The following is a 13,715-nucleotide window of genomic DNA, read 5'->3' on the forward strand; positions in this document are numbered from 1 at the left end:
AGCACCCACAAGCACCTGCAAGCACCCTCAAGCACCTACAAGCACCCTCAAGCACCTACAAGCACCTACAAGCACCCGCAAGCACCTACAAGCACCCACAAGCACCTGCAAGCACCCACAGCACCTGCAAGGACTTGCATACATCTGTAGGCACCTGCACGAACCTGCACGCGCCCAGAACCCCACCAGTTCTCCCCTGTGCCACTCTTCATTCAGCCTCATATTTAAATTTCTAAAATCTTACGAGCTTACCTTCATCCCAGAAATGGAGACTGTGTCACCCCCAATGCTCCCCTGAATGTTAACCCCTGAGGCAGGTAACCCCAGGCCAGCAGGAGTCCCTGTGCTATTTCCCGCACACCCCGCCAAGAGAAAAATGTAACAAACTGTACAAATGTGATGTCCAATTAGGGTAATTTGTGCTCCGAATGAATAAATTACTTACCTTTTGCCTCTGCCTTTCCCCTGGGACACTTTCACGGAAGGCTGACAGATCGATGAGATGCAATGATCATTAAAAACACAGACAAGGGACGTCGGGGACTAATAATGAGATCCGTCTCAGTTGGTACAGAACAGAGGCGGAGGGGGACGCCGAGGACGGTCTGCATCTCCTGGGTGGAAGAGGCCACTTTCCTACGCGCCCCCTTCTGGCAAAATGGCCCCGTCTTGATCAGACCACTGACACCTGACATAATACCGCCTTCCCCTTTCTTCTTGTCTCTCTCTCTTAACATCCAAGTTGATTTATTTGCAGAACATACCAAAGAGGATACATCCAACTAAAATAATAACGAAACGTAAGAGGAAGGTAAGCCTCAAGAAAAGGGAAAATACAAGCAAACCACAGGCGAGAGCGCCCAGCCTCCAGGCTCCACGGAGAACCCAGGCCAGCCCATGGGAAGAAGGAAGCCCAGATTTCCCAGGAGGAGAGACATCTTCTTGAGGGTAGGGCAGAGCAGTGAGCAGTGATCACAGGCTGGGGGCCACAGGAGCAGGATGGGTTCTTGACTGAGCCCGGCCTCTCCGATGTGAGGTCCATGCTGGTCCCAAGGGCACTCGAGGGACCGGTCCCAGGGAGGCAGCCCCACACGTCACAAGGATCTTATCTGTGGGACGCTTGCAAATTCCTCCAGGAGGAACTCGTACACGTGTGAACTTTAAAATATAGAATAATATCTCCCTTTTGCATTACCTACTTTGAATTTTAAATGTCACCTATAAAAATGTAGAAACGCACAGTTGATAACTAACTTGGAGGAAAAAAATAGGAGGCCGAATGGAATTGAAGCTCTGTTTCTTATAAAACGCACATTGTTGGCACAACTGCCCCGGAGCTCAGACATCCTGCCCCCCCGCTGCCTCAAAACCGGGCCCTCGGATGAGAAAGCGCCCCTGAAGCGGGGTGACCTCGGCCGTACGTGTTGGCCTGGGCGCCGTTCTCAGGAAACACTGCGTCTTGAGCTGACACCCTGACGCGCTTGCCTGTGGCAGGAACGAGGTCTGATTTCCCACTGGCTTAGCAGAAAGGGGTTGGGGCGTGCGGATAAAACTTGGCAGATAGGATGCCCTTGAGCGTGAGTTCTCTGGTGCAGGTCCTGGGCGCCAGGCACACTGCTCCAACCCTGGGATGCTGCACAGGGACACGGGGGCCAGGCATCACGGCAGACTCTGCTTTAGGATGCGCGGGCTGTCATTCCCCAGCCCCTCTCTACCCGCCACCCCTGCCCCCGCCCCCAGCAGGAAGGCGCGGGCCTTTGGGGGAGCAGTGACAGCACCCCAAGAAAGGCCATGAAGGAACTGGGAGTCCCACCCCAGGCCTCAACCCGAGTCGGGCTCCACGCACAGGAACCCTGTCCCAGCAGCCAGGGACTCCAGGTCAAGAGTGTCAGGGTTTTCAAACCCCAGGTTAAAAGCCATTGTCTCTGGGAGAAGAACAAATGACACGCACAAGGGCCTGGGCCATCTCTGGGCGCTGACTTCCTACAGCCGGCCGGGCCGCTCTCCACCTGTCGGCAGCAGACGGTTTCAGAAGAAGCGGTGGTGAGAAGATAATTACATATCAGGACTTGACCAGGAAAACTTGTTTTCCTAGACTTTTGCCGTGATTTACAATTGTCATGACGCTGGCACCGGCTGATGGTGAGCTCTCCAGCACCACAGGACGCGCTCCAGAAGTTGGGGCGGCAGGGAAGGGTGGGTGAGCGCTTCCAGCAGCCGGCACATCCCGGGGAGCCGAGCAAGCCCCAGGGAGACAGACAAGCTGGGCTGTGACTTCCCGGCTCTCAGCAACAGACAGCTGTGTCCCGCGTCACAGAAACCTGTCCTTGCATTCCGCGTTGCAGGACGGAGGGCCCGGCAGGCGCCTGCCACGGCCGTGAAGGCCCCGGGCGACATGCGTGCCTTGGGGAGAAGCCTCCGTTGGGCGCGGGTGTAGAGACAGGGGCGGGCCGGGCCGGCGGGGCTCCAGGCCACAGTCAGCTGTACCCACTTGTCCTGGGGGCCTGTAGCCGTGGTGTCCCTGTCACCTTGAAGCTAGCATCCTCTGGCTGTCTGTGCTCCTGAGCTCTGGATTTCATGGCAATTGGGGCCACGTGCGCAGCGTGGGTCCTGCTGAAACCCCAGTTATCCGGATGGGAGTCGTTGGTGTTCTGTGCACGTCCACACCTGCCCTTCAGGCTTCCTGGCCTGCGGACGGTCAGGACAGTATGGGGGCCCCCATGGGGTCCAGCCTACAGTCTACCACGTGACATGTGCTCCTCCTTTGGTTACATCTGGCCAGCTGCTGGGTCAGGGGTGATACTTCTGGCTTTGATAGCCAGCTAGTCCTTCAGCGGTGACACTGGGAGGAGTCCCTTGGCGTCCAGGTCACTCGGCACCTTTTCCTTGGTGACAGGATTCCATCTGCTGTTGCCATGACAGCAGAGAGGTCTCCTTGGAAAGTCCCTGGGCAGAGCAAGATCAGGGTGCAGAGGCCACGGCTGGACACCAGGGTGGCCCTTGGCTGTCCCTGGAAGTCCCTCTGAGGAATCCGACATTCCCTGACTGGCCAGGGCCTCGTCTTAGCTGGACTGACAAGAACTGATCCACCAAGAAAGGAAGCAGCTTGAGCTCTTGGACACACTGCCTTCCCAGCCGTGGCGAGGCCAAGGGCCCTTCAAGGGCATTTCTGTCCTTTTCCCGCATGACTCAGGCTGACACCATCCTGGAGGAGCACCGGCGGCTTCCTGCTGTCCCGACCGCCCAGGGAGGAGCCCATCGCAGACCCAGAGCCCGTGTCAGCCGGGGGGGGGGGGGGGGATGCATCCGCCTTGGGCACTGCGGGCAAGGCTCAGACCATCCCCCAGACCACCAGCCTGGTGTCACAGCCGGGCAGCTCAGTGTGGTCTCACAGGGGACACCCAGGCAGCCCTCTGTGGGCACCAGCCCCCACCCGCCCTCCCCAAGCCGGGCAGGTCCTGGCGGCCGTGGGAGCAGAGCGAGTGGCTCAGAGCATGAGCTGAGAGGTCAAGAAAGGGTTTCACCCTCTGACCTGGAAAGTGGGAGCAAGAGCAGTCACCTAATGGGGTGTATCCATCAGCTATGGTGACCGCAACCAGCACCTGGGGGCAGGGGGGTGGAGGGGGGCTGGAAGCAGCACCCGGTAGGTGGGGGAGAGCCATAACCAGCACCTGGGGTGGGGGGTGGCTGGAACCAGCTCCTGGGGGCAGGGGGGGTGGACGGGGGCTGGAACCAGCACCCGGTAGGTGGGGGAGAGCCATAACCAGCACCTGGGAGTGGGGTGGGGAAAGAGGGGGCCGTAACCAGCACCCCGGGGTGGAGGGCAGCCATAACCAGCGCCCTAGGCAGAGCAGGTTAAAATACAAAACTGTCTCTCAGTCCTGGAGCCTGGAAGCCCAAGGTCAAGGTGTCACAGGGTTGTTTCTCCCGAGGACACCCTCCTGGACGTGTGGACAGCCGCCTTCTCGCCATGTCCCCCAATGGCCTTCCCTCTGCGCACAACCACGTTGTGTCCTAGTCTCCCTCTTATAAGGAGGTGGGTCCTATCGAACCAGGCCTCACCCTATGACCTCTTGTGACCTTAGTCACCCCCATAAAGGCCCGCCCCCACTGCAGTCACGTGGGGCACGAGGACTCCAACCCCTGAATTGTAGGGATAGGTTTCAGTCCACAGCAGGGTTTCCCTGTGACTCGGCGAGTTACAACACATGAAGGTTCTGGAACATTGCTCAGTGCCTGTCAGAGGTCAGAGGTCAGAGGTGCCTGAGGCCAGGGCTCCTGTCGGCGCCTCTGCCGCCCACACAGCAGGGGAGGGTCTGTACCCTTCGGGCCCTCTCCTCCAGCGCGCAGAAATCACCAGACTTGGTTGCTGGGTGCCCGGCGGGCTGTGCGAGGCCCGCCTGCGGGGCGCTGGGTTCTGCTGCCACCTTTTCTGTTGGCGGCTCAGGACCCCGGTCCCGGCACAGGTGAATCTAGGGGATGCCTATGCCAACACCACGGGAGCTCCCCTCACCGGTCTGATGGACAAAAAGACAAACCTCCCTCAGTTCACACATCCAGCCGGGAGCCTGGCCCCTCAGCTTCATGTCCCCGTGGGAAACGCGTTCCCCTTGACCTCTGGCCTTTGCCCCTGGGCTGCGATGCTCTCCAGAGGGCCTCGGGGCCGCGCCATCCCATCAGAGTGACTGCTCTTTCTGCAGGACTGGAGTCGGCTCCAGGGACGTGACCTGGAATTCTCCTGGGAGATGCTGTAGAGCAGAATCTCAGTGTGCCTGAGGCCGGGAGGTGGGGCTGGGGGCATTTGCTATGGTCGCTGGCTCTCTGCACGGCTCCGTGCCGACCTCGTGGCGTCTGGGGCCCTCAGACAGGTGCATTCCCAGGAGGCAGGGCGCCCGTCACAGACCTCTGCTGGACTCCGCAGACACCCAGCAGCTTGCAGGGGAGGGTCCGGACGTGGGGCTCCAGGCAGCTCAGCCAGGTGCATAGTTCCTGCTCACACGGTCTGCTGTGTTCTTCCCAGGATTTGAAGACCGTCCTCTCCCTGCCCCAGTACCCGGGGGAGTTCCTGCACCCCGTGGTGTACGCATGCACCGCCGTCATGCTGCTTTGCCTCCTCACCTCTGTCGTCACCTACGTCGTGCACCAGAAGTAAGGCCCCACTTTGCCTAAAGATCGCACGCTTTCACCGTCAGGCGCGAACCCCACAGTGAGACTGACCCTCACGTAGCAGGAGGTCCCCAGAAGGCACCTCATAGACCACCTGCCTAGCACTGGGGTGGCCCTGGCTGCAGCCGAGCGTGGCCAAGGGCTCAGGGACCGCCACGCCCTTCCACTCTAGGCCTCCATCGGGGTCTTCTCAGTGGCCTCTGTGTTCTCATCCGTCAGGTAGAATAGGTTCTTCCTCCAATGGCCCAGCGTCTGTTCAGGGGCTCCAAGAGCCCACATCCTTGGGAAGTTAACAGTAGCTGCCAGACCCCTCACACACCTTCGCATTGTGCCTTTTAATCACAGGGGGAGGGGGGCGTCGTTGTCTTTCTTCTGAGCTGGTTTCCTAGCCACCTCTGCCTGCGAGAGGGGATGACCTGGGTGTGTCTGCGTCACTGGCAGATGCACTGGGAAATGTGAGGAGGGGTCTCTGTCCTGGTCAGGGTCAAGCCCAGAATCAAAGTCATGAGCAAAGCCTAGACTGTGGCCGTAACCATAGTGATGAGAAGAGGCTTGGGCGCGTCCAAGACTACAGTCATGGGGAGGGGGTTTGGGCGCGTCCAAGGCCACGGTCATGGGGTGAGGCTTGGGCGCGTCCAAGACTACAGTCATGGGAAGGGGGTTTGGGCGCGTCCAAGGCCACGGTCATGGGGAGGGGCTGAGCAATCCTTGCCATGGCGATAGTGGAGGGTCGCAGCCGTAGACAACATCCTAGTCCAGGGACAAGCGTGGCTATAGGGTCTTGCTCACAGTCAAGTCATGCCCTCTTCTCGAAGTACCAGACATCTGCACAGAGAGGGAAGAACTTTGTCCTGGGAACCAGGAGGTGTGGCCAGGGGGTCCCTCCCACCCTCTGTCTCTGTGACCAGACAAGCCACAGAGTCTCAGGGCTTCAACGTCAGCATCTGGCCAATGACCAGGCTCAAGATTTCTCAAAACCCTTCCAGTCAGAGCATTCCAGATTGATTTAACACAAAAGCGTCCGACAGCCGCACACTAAGCACGCCCCTAGGTCTTTCCTTCCACCTGGTCCTTTGGGTGTGCTCCCCCAAACCCCGCTCAGTCACACCTTGGTGGTCTTCAGCTCAGTCCCTGGGTGGACAGAGCATGGATTTGGCTAAGGGGGCTCACCTGCACGCCAGGTCCTGATGGGAAATCTCCATTTCCCATAGCACCATCCGGATCAGCCGGAAAGGCCGGCACACGCTCCTGAATTTCTGCTTCCACGCGGCTCTGACCTTCACAGTGTTTGCTGGCGGCATCAACCGCACCAAGTACCCGATCCTGTGCCAGGCGGTGAGTGCTGCCCGTGTCCTCATTCTGTTACACGATCAAGTGTTTATCTGCCCTGCTTCCAAAGGGGAAATCTGTGATCATTGTCTTGTTTATGAAATAACACCGGAGTATTTGTCCAGATGCATCTCCCGGAGGGGACCATTCAACGTCCAGGCGCCAGTACCACGGCCTCTCCCCCACGTGAGGCCCATGGTTTCGCTCAGCACTGGATCCTGTCAGAGAATTTGTTTTCCACTTGACCAGCTAACTGGACGTTCACTGTCCGGCAAACGGTGCTGGTCCCGGGAAGAGGGGTGGGAGCTGCCCTCCCACAGAGACTGGGGGGGCAGGAGCACGGAGACGGGGCCACCTGCTGCCCCACCCCCGCCAGGTAAGGATCCACAGATGCTGATGCCCAGGCTCTAGCACCAGCAGGGGGCCAGGGAGTCCCGGCCACAGAGTCCCAGCCCCCACGTGGAACCGCGGCAGACCTCACGACCTCACTCTGGAAGGTTCTGCTCCCCTCTCAGGTAAAAGAGGGACTTCAGAGCATCGCAGCATTGAGAACAAGTCACCAAAGGGTCTTCTTCCCTCCCTGTGGCCTCACCTGGCTTTTCTTTAAAAAGGGGGAAATACCCGTTGGTTCTGACAGGGCTCAGAAGAGGCCTTTCCCCCAGTGGTCAGCCTGGTTCCCTGTTTTACCGAGTGTTTTACCTGCCCAGGCCCAGGAGAGGAGGCCCCAAACCCAAGTTTCTCCGTGCACTCCTCCAGCTCTTTGCCCAGCCCCCCTGCTCATTCATGGCCCCAGCTCAGCCCAGCTGGACAGTGACCTCTATGTGGACAGTGACATCCAGGTAGTTTCCTCCAATGCAAACAGTGGCCTCCAGGGTGGATAGTCTCCTCCAGATAGACAGTGACCCCCAGGTGAATAGTCCCCTCCAGATGGACAGTGACCTCCAGGGTGGACAGTCCCCTCCAGATGGACAGTGACCTCCAGGGTGCACGGTCCCCTCCAGATGGACAGTGACCTCCAGAGTGGACAGTCCCCTCCAGATGGACAGTGACCTCCAGGTGCCCGGTCCCCTCCAGATGGACAGTGACATCCAGAGTGGACAGTCCCCTCCAGATGGACAGTGACATCCAGGTGCACGGTCCCCTCCAGTGCCCACGCAGGAGCCAGATAGGGGCTGCCCCATGGACTAAAGAGCATCTTACCAAGGACTCACCTCTTGGGTTTCTGCCATCGGGGGTGTGTGTCTGCCTGGGCCACATGGAGCGAAGCTCTTGGCCTGGCGTCCACGGGCTGTCACGTTGCTCCCTTACAGCCTTTGTTCTGTGAATTCAACATTTATTGATGGCTGTGGGAGCCGCCGGGGCCTAATTACCTGACACTCGGGGGCACCAGCGCTGACCTTGATTACAAGATGACCTGTCCCCTGCAGATGGCGGACGACTCCCCCCGGGTGAGAGGCTGCTCCTGCAGGGGGGCCCTCGGGAAGAATCGGGCAGTGAGATCCTGCTCTGGGGCCCTGATGCCAGCGGGCCGGCATGCCGGCCCTGAAAACCGGGAACTGTGCCCGTGCTCCAGGCCCGATGGGGACTCCTGGAGGCCGGGTGTCCTCACGGCATCTGAGGCCCAGCCGGTTAGCCGGGTAGACACCCTAGGGACGGCACAGGCCTGGTCAGGTCCAGAGAGGCAAGGTCTGTAGAGATGACGTTAGTGTGAGAAATGGTTGATTGTCTGGTGGTGACAACCCTCAGGCCCCCCGTCGGAGGGGCCAGCCGATGAGCTCTGGAGTAGGTGCAACCCTGACCTCCCGACTATGTTTCCACAAGGTGGCAGGGGCATGACTCCTTCACTCATTCATTTGCAAGCACGCATCAGGCCCTGACCCACCTTAGGGAGCAAAGCCACTCGAGCCCTGGCTGGGCTGTCCTGCTCTCCAGCGGGCAAGGAGGGACAGAGGGCCGTGTGTGCATTCGAGAGGACAGAGCTAAGGCCTAGGTGAGGGAATGGGGGGCCAGCCAGCCCTCAGGGTCACTCTCCCTGGGACTCCCCCGACGTTTCTGGAACGCAGGCGTGTGCTTTGCAGACACCGACAGAGCGTCGGTTACTATTACGGAGGCTACTCCTGGCTCACCCAGCATGCCCGGCTCCGCCCACTACTTGCTGGAGAGGAGGCAGGCCTGAGGAGGCGCAGCTGGACCGCCGGGGCGTCAGAAGATGGGATAGTGAGCTTTAATGTGTTGATGTGACAGGTGGTGGGGCCAACATCTGGTCAGACATCACTCTGGGTGCGTGTGTGCAGGTGCCCTCCCCATTGTAGGGCCCGTCCACTCCCCTGGGGGCCTAGGGACAATGGCAGAGGAGGGAGGGATGCTCTCTGCCTGTCCAGGCTGGGACATCGGTGTCCAGCCCCTGGACTCAGCTCTCCTTGGCCTCCGGCTTGCCCGCCAGATATCAGACGTCTCAGCTCCCACATCTCTGTCAGCCAATTCATCCTAGCAAACGTGGTTTTCCCCTGGTGGGCAGCCAGGCCTGCCCTGCCCTGACAAGGGACAGCTCGCCACCACCCTGGCGCCTGAACACGGGACGCCCTGGACCACTTCCCCTGTCCAGGTGTGGCTCGGACTCAGGGTAAGATGATGCACAGCACGTGGCCCAAAGCTCTGGTCGGCTAGAGAACAGATGGTTGCTGTGGCAACAAGATGACCGGGATTCTCATTAAGGTCCTAAGTGACATCATGAACACAAAGAGCCGGCCGCTGGTGGTCCCGCGTGATAATGCGCGGCAGCGGCAGCGCTGGCCCTGGGTCGGCGGTGTGACGGCCAGCGGCTGCCTCCTTCCCAGGATGGCCGCAGCCTTGTCTGGCAGCCTGGGTGGGGTCCCTACAACCTCTCCCTGTGTCCAGCCTGGAGGGGGTGTCTGGGAGGCGGAACACCGTCCAGGCGAGGCCCCGAGCAGCCGGACAGCAACAGAACGAGCGCCCCCACACCGACCCCGAAGCTCCTCCGAGGACTTCCAACTATTCCTGTTCTTCGGTGACGGCAGCCACACTGCTGTCCCCGAACAGAGAGAAGGACCACCCTTCTTTCGAGGGCGAGGCGGACGTGGCCCCTTTCTCCCCCTGGTTCAGGTGCAGAGGTGCTTGCCCCCCAGTTCCCCAGCCAGGCTGAGGAAAAGGTTGGGCTTGCCACGTGTGTGCAGGGAGCCCACCTGAAACCACAGACAGCTCTGGGGATCCCAACCCACCCATCCCCTTCTCGTCGATTATTCTTTTTTTTTTTTAAGTTTTATTTATTTATTTGAGAGAGAGAATGAGATAGAGAGAGAGAGCATGAGGGGGGGAGGGTCAGAGGGAGAAGCAGACTCCCCACTGAACAAGGAGCCCGATGCGGGACTCGATCCAGGGACTCCAGGATCATGACCTGAGCCGAAGGCAGTCGCTTAACCAACTGAGCCACCCAGGCGCCCCTCATCGATTATTCTAGAGCTTTCTAAGAAGTGAAAATTGAACTCTGGATTTGATAAATCATTATAATGCAATGTTAGCTTTATTCAGAGAATCTCTGTATTCCTTAAACATCTATGCCCTTTCCAGTTACAGCCGTAATTTACTTGTCTTTGTGAAATGTCAGGTTACTGCTTCATAGGTAACCAGGTGGAGACCAAGGAGGGGAAAGCATCATTAGCTAAGGAACTAAGTGCAGCCAGGGACCAACTTGGGCAGCTGCTGATAGCAACGAGCAACTCGGCCTTGTGGGGAGTGGACTTCAGCCTCTGATCCTGAAAGTGTTTTATGTCATACACACCCCCCAACACCAGCCTACTGGGGAGACCCCTGCGGCAGGACTGCCCCCCCCTTCACTTGGTGACACCTGTGTGGGGCCGAGCCCAGAGGAAGTCCTCCCTGGAGCCCTCAGGGTCCCACGTCTGGGCCACGCTAACCCTAGGCACATGTGCACAGGCCCACGTGTGGGCACGGTGGCATGCTGCTGAGGGGCACGTATGTGGTCAGCCTCACGTGGACCGCCCCCGGGGTATTGTGTGCACAGGCCCGTGTGCTCCCCAGCACCATCTCTCCAGAGGACAGCAAAGCTAACCAGTGCCAGGGCCTTTGCTGCCCACACACCTCCCCGTGAAGGGGGACATCTGCCCTGAGTGGGGACCCCACGTGCCCTCCTGCTGGTCTCATTCCCTGTCACTACCTAGCTGCCTCCTGAAAAAGCAAAGGGAGCGGGAGGGCTCAGACCCAGGCCTTGGGGAACTCGCAGTCTCCAAGGGCAGCACGCAGGGGGAGATGGCCCGTGGAGGTGCAGCTGACCAGCTTCTCCCCGCAGGTGGGCATCCTGCTGCACTACTCCACACTGGCCACCATGCTGTGGATCGGGGTGACCGCCAGGAACATCTACAAACAGGTGACCAAGAAGGCCCCACCGTGCCCGAGCGCAGACCACCCGCCATACCCCAAGCAGCCCCTGCTCAGGTACCCAAGCACACACATGCCTGGCCACCTCCACCACACCGGCCCTGGGCTACCTTCCGGGGGTCTCAGCAAACTGGTTCACAGGGAAACTTGGGGTCCAAGGACGAGCCAATCTGCACAGGTGGCCAGGGTTGGGGCGGGGCACTGGGGGCAGGGTGGGGTGCCGGAGATGGGATGTCGGGGTGCTGGGGTAGAGCGGTGTGCTGGGGGCTGGGGCCACAGGTGAGGGGGCCACTCTGCCTGCTAGGCGCGTCTCTGTGCGACTGAGCTCCACGCCACAAGGGGCTACGGTGGAGACAGCTCTGGGCGGTGGATCCGTGCTCCGGCCTTGGCAGCGGTTCGTTCATGGGTCTCAGTGAGCTGAGGCACCTGCTCATTAGCTGGGAGGAACTGAGGCGGCTCAGTCGCCAATCCCAAGGTGGCCACGTGGCCTGGGCCTTTCAAGGCTGGGTGGCAGGTGGGTTTGGAGACTGTTACTTGGTCAAGCTGGGAGGGTTCATGGTGGGCAGGTGGTCCCCGTGAGGGGCAGCTGATGCCACCGTTAGGCCGTGGCCTGGGCCCTGGGCCGTGGACACCCAGCCCCTTGGACTGAACTCTGGCCAGGTCCAAATTTGAAGGGCCATCGGGAAATACCTCAGTGCACCTAAAACTCATCAGAAGAACTCATTTTGAGGCAGATAAAACAATGCCCTGTGTTGTTTAATAAATAAGGTGACCTCCACCAGAGGTTTTTCTGACCCTGAGCTTCTGGAGCTAGCCGACCCATTGCCACACACCTAGCAGGGCCCATGGCGCTCGCTGCTGACGCGGGCTAGGGAGGCGGGGTGTCCGCACCTCGTTCCTCTTGCCAGGGAGGTCCCGTTCCCTAGGGTTTAAGAATCACTCTCAGAATGAATGTCCTGGTCTGTAATTGATTGAAAAGCTGCCTGGCTTTTTGAAGAATGACATGGCAGCCTCAGAATATTCTGGAGGCTTTTTCTCTGATGGTGTCACATGTACATAATGAACCAGACTCCCAGGTGCCTCAGGGAGCAGTGGGCCCCGGGCCTCAGGGGGCATGTGCCCCATGGGCTGTGCGCTACGTGGACATGTGCCCCGTGGGCTGGAAGCCTCATGGGCATGTGCCCTGTGGGCTGTGGGCTCCATGGGCATGTGCCCCATGGGCTTTGGGCTCCATGGGCATGTGTCCCTTGAGCTGTGGGCTCCATGGGCATGTGCACCTAAAACTCGTCAGTGGGCTGTCCTGTGGGCTGTGGGCTCCAGGCTCCATGGGTCTGTGTCCTGTGGGCTCTGTGGGCATGTGTCCCGTGGGCTGTGGGCTCCGTGGGCATGTGCCCCATGGGCTGTGGGCTCCATGGGCATGTGTTCCATGGGCTGTGGGCTCTGTGGGCACATGCCCCGTGGGCTCTGTGCCCCGTGGACATGTGCCCCGTGGGCTGTGGCCTCATGGGCATGTGTCCCTCGGGCTGTGGTCTCCAGGCTCCATGGGTATGTGTTCCGTGGGCTGTGGCCTCATGGGCATGTGTCCTGTGGGCTCCGTGGGTATGTGTTCCATGGGCTATGGGCTCTGTGGGCATGTGTTCCTTAGGCTGTGGGCTCCATGGGCATGTGCACCTAAAACTCATCAGTGGGCTGTCCTGTGGGTTGTGGGCTCCAGGCTCCATGGGCCTGTGTCCCGTGGGCTGTGGGCTCCGTGGGCATGTGTCCTGCAGGCTCTGTGGCCATGTGCCCCGTGGGCTGTGACCTCATGGGCATGTGTCCTGCGGGCTCTGTGGGCATGTGTCCTGTGGGCTGTGGGCTCCGTGGGCATGTGTCCCGTGGGCTCCGTGGGCATGTGTCCCGTGGGCTCCGTGGGCTCTGTGGGCATGTGTCCCGTGGGCTCTGTGGGCTCCGTGGGCATGTGTCCTGCAGGCTCTGTGGGCATGTGTCCCGTGGGCTCCATGGGCATGTGTCCTGCGGGCTCTGTAGACATGTGTCCCGTGGGCTCCGTGGGCATGTGTCCTGCGGGCTCTGTGGGCATGTGCCCCATGGGCTGTGACCTCATGGGCATGTGTCCCTTGGGCTGTGGTCTCCAGGCTCCGTGGGTATGTGTTCCGTGGGCTGTGGCCTCATGGGCATGTGTCCTGTGGGCTCCGTGGGCATGTGTCCTGTGGGCTGTGGGCTCCATGGGCATGTGTCCCGCGGGCTCCATGGGCATGTGTCCTGCGGGCTCTGTGGACATGTGTCCCGTGGGCTCTGTGGGCATGTGTCCTGCGGGCTCTGTGGGCATGTGCCCCATGGACTGTGACCTCATGGGCATGTGTCCTGCGGGCTGTGGTCTCCAGGTTCCGTGGGTATGTGTTCCGTGGGCTGTGGCCTCATGGGCATGTGTCCTGCGGGCTCCATGGGCATGTGTCCCATGGGCTGTGGGCTCAGGGGGCCCAGGACTGGAGGGGCATGGGCTCAGTGGCTGTGCACTAAGCTGGCTGTGTCACACCTGCCGGTCACTCTGGGACCTGTGCTGTTCCTGCTGTCCTGTCTGAAAACCACTGTCACCTCTCCCTCCATGTCCCCTTCTTTGGTACAGAAGCTTGACCTTGGGGGGTGGGGGGGTGTGTGATTCCAGCAGCTCCCTAGGTGACGACCCCTCTGGTAGGATGAGGTGCCAGAGAGTGGGGACACTGGCTCTGGACTCTGCTGAGGGCCTGCCCTCCTCCACTGCCTTCTCTGGCCAGGCCTGGCCTGGGGGTGGTGGTGGGGACCCGGAA

The 13,715-nt window shown here is 60.2% G+C and overlaps 1 protein-coding gene across 1 annotated transcript in view; it reads left to right on the forward strand.

The window, feature by feature from the left end:
* The window catches only part of LOC116629031 (adhesion G protein-coupled receptor A1-like), a gene marked incomplete at its 3' end in the record, with an annotated part of 15,159 nt that extends 3,969 nt beyond the window's left edge, over window positions 1-11,190 (forward strand). The window contains exons 3-5 of the mRNA XM_032399321.1: window positions 5,021-5,148; window positions 6,378-6,501; window positions 10,823-11,190. Coding sequence (XP_032255212.1) covers window positions 5,021-5,148; window positions 6,378-6,501; window positions 10,823-11,190 — 620 coding nt within the window. The remainder of the gene's footprint in view (window positions 1-5,020; window positions 5,149-6,377; window positions 6,502-10,822) is intronic.
* Between the last annotated feature and the right edge of the window lie 2,525 nt (window positions 11,191-13,715).

The sequence above is a fragment of the Phoca vitulina genome, unplaced genomic scaffold (assembly GCF_004348235.1).
Source record: "Phoca vitulina isolate PV1807 unplaced genomic scaffold, GSC_HSeal_1.0 scaffold199, whole genome shotgun sequence".
NCBI lineage: Eukaryota > Metazoa > Chordata > Mammalia > Carnivora > Phocidae > Phoca > Phoca vitulina.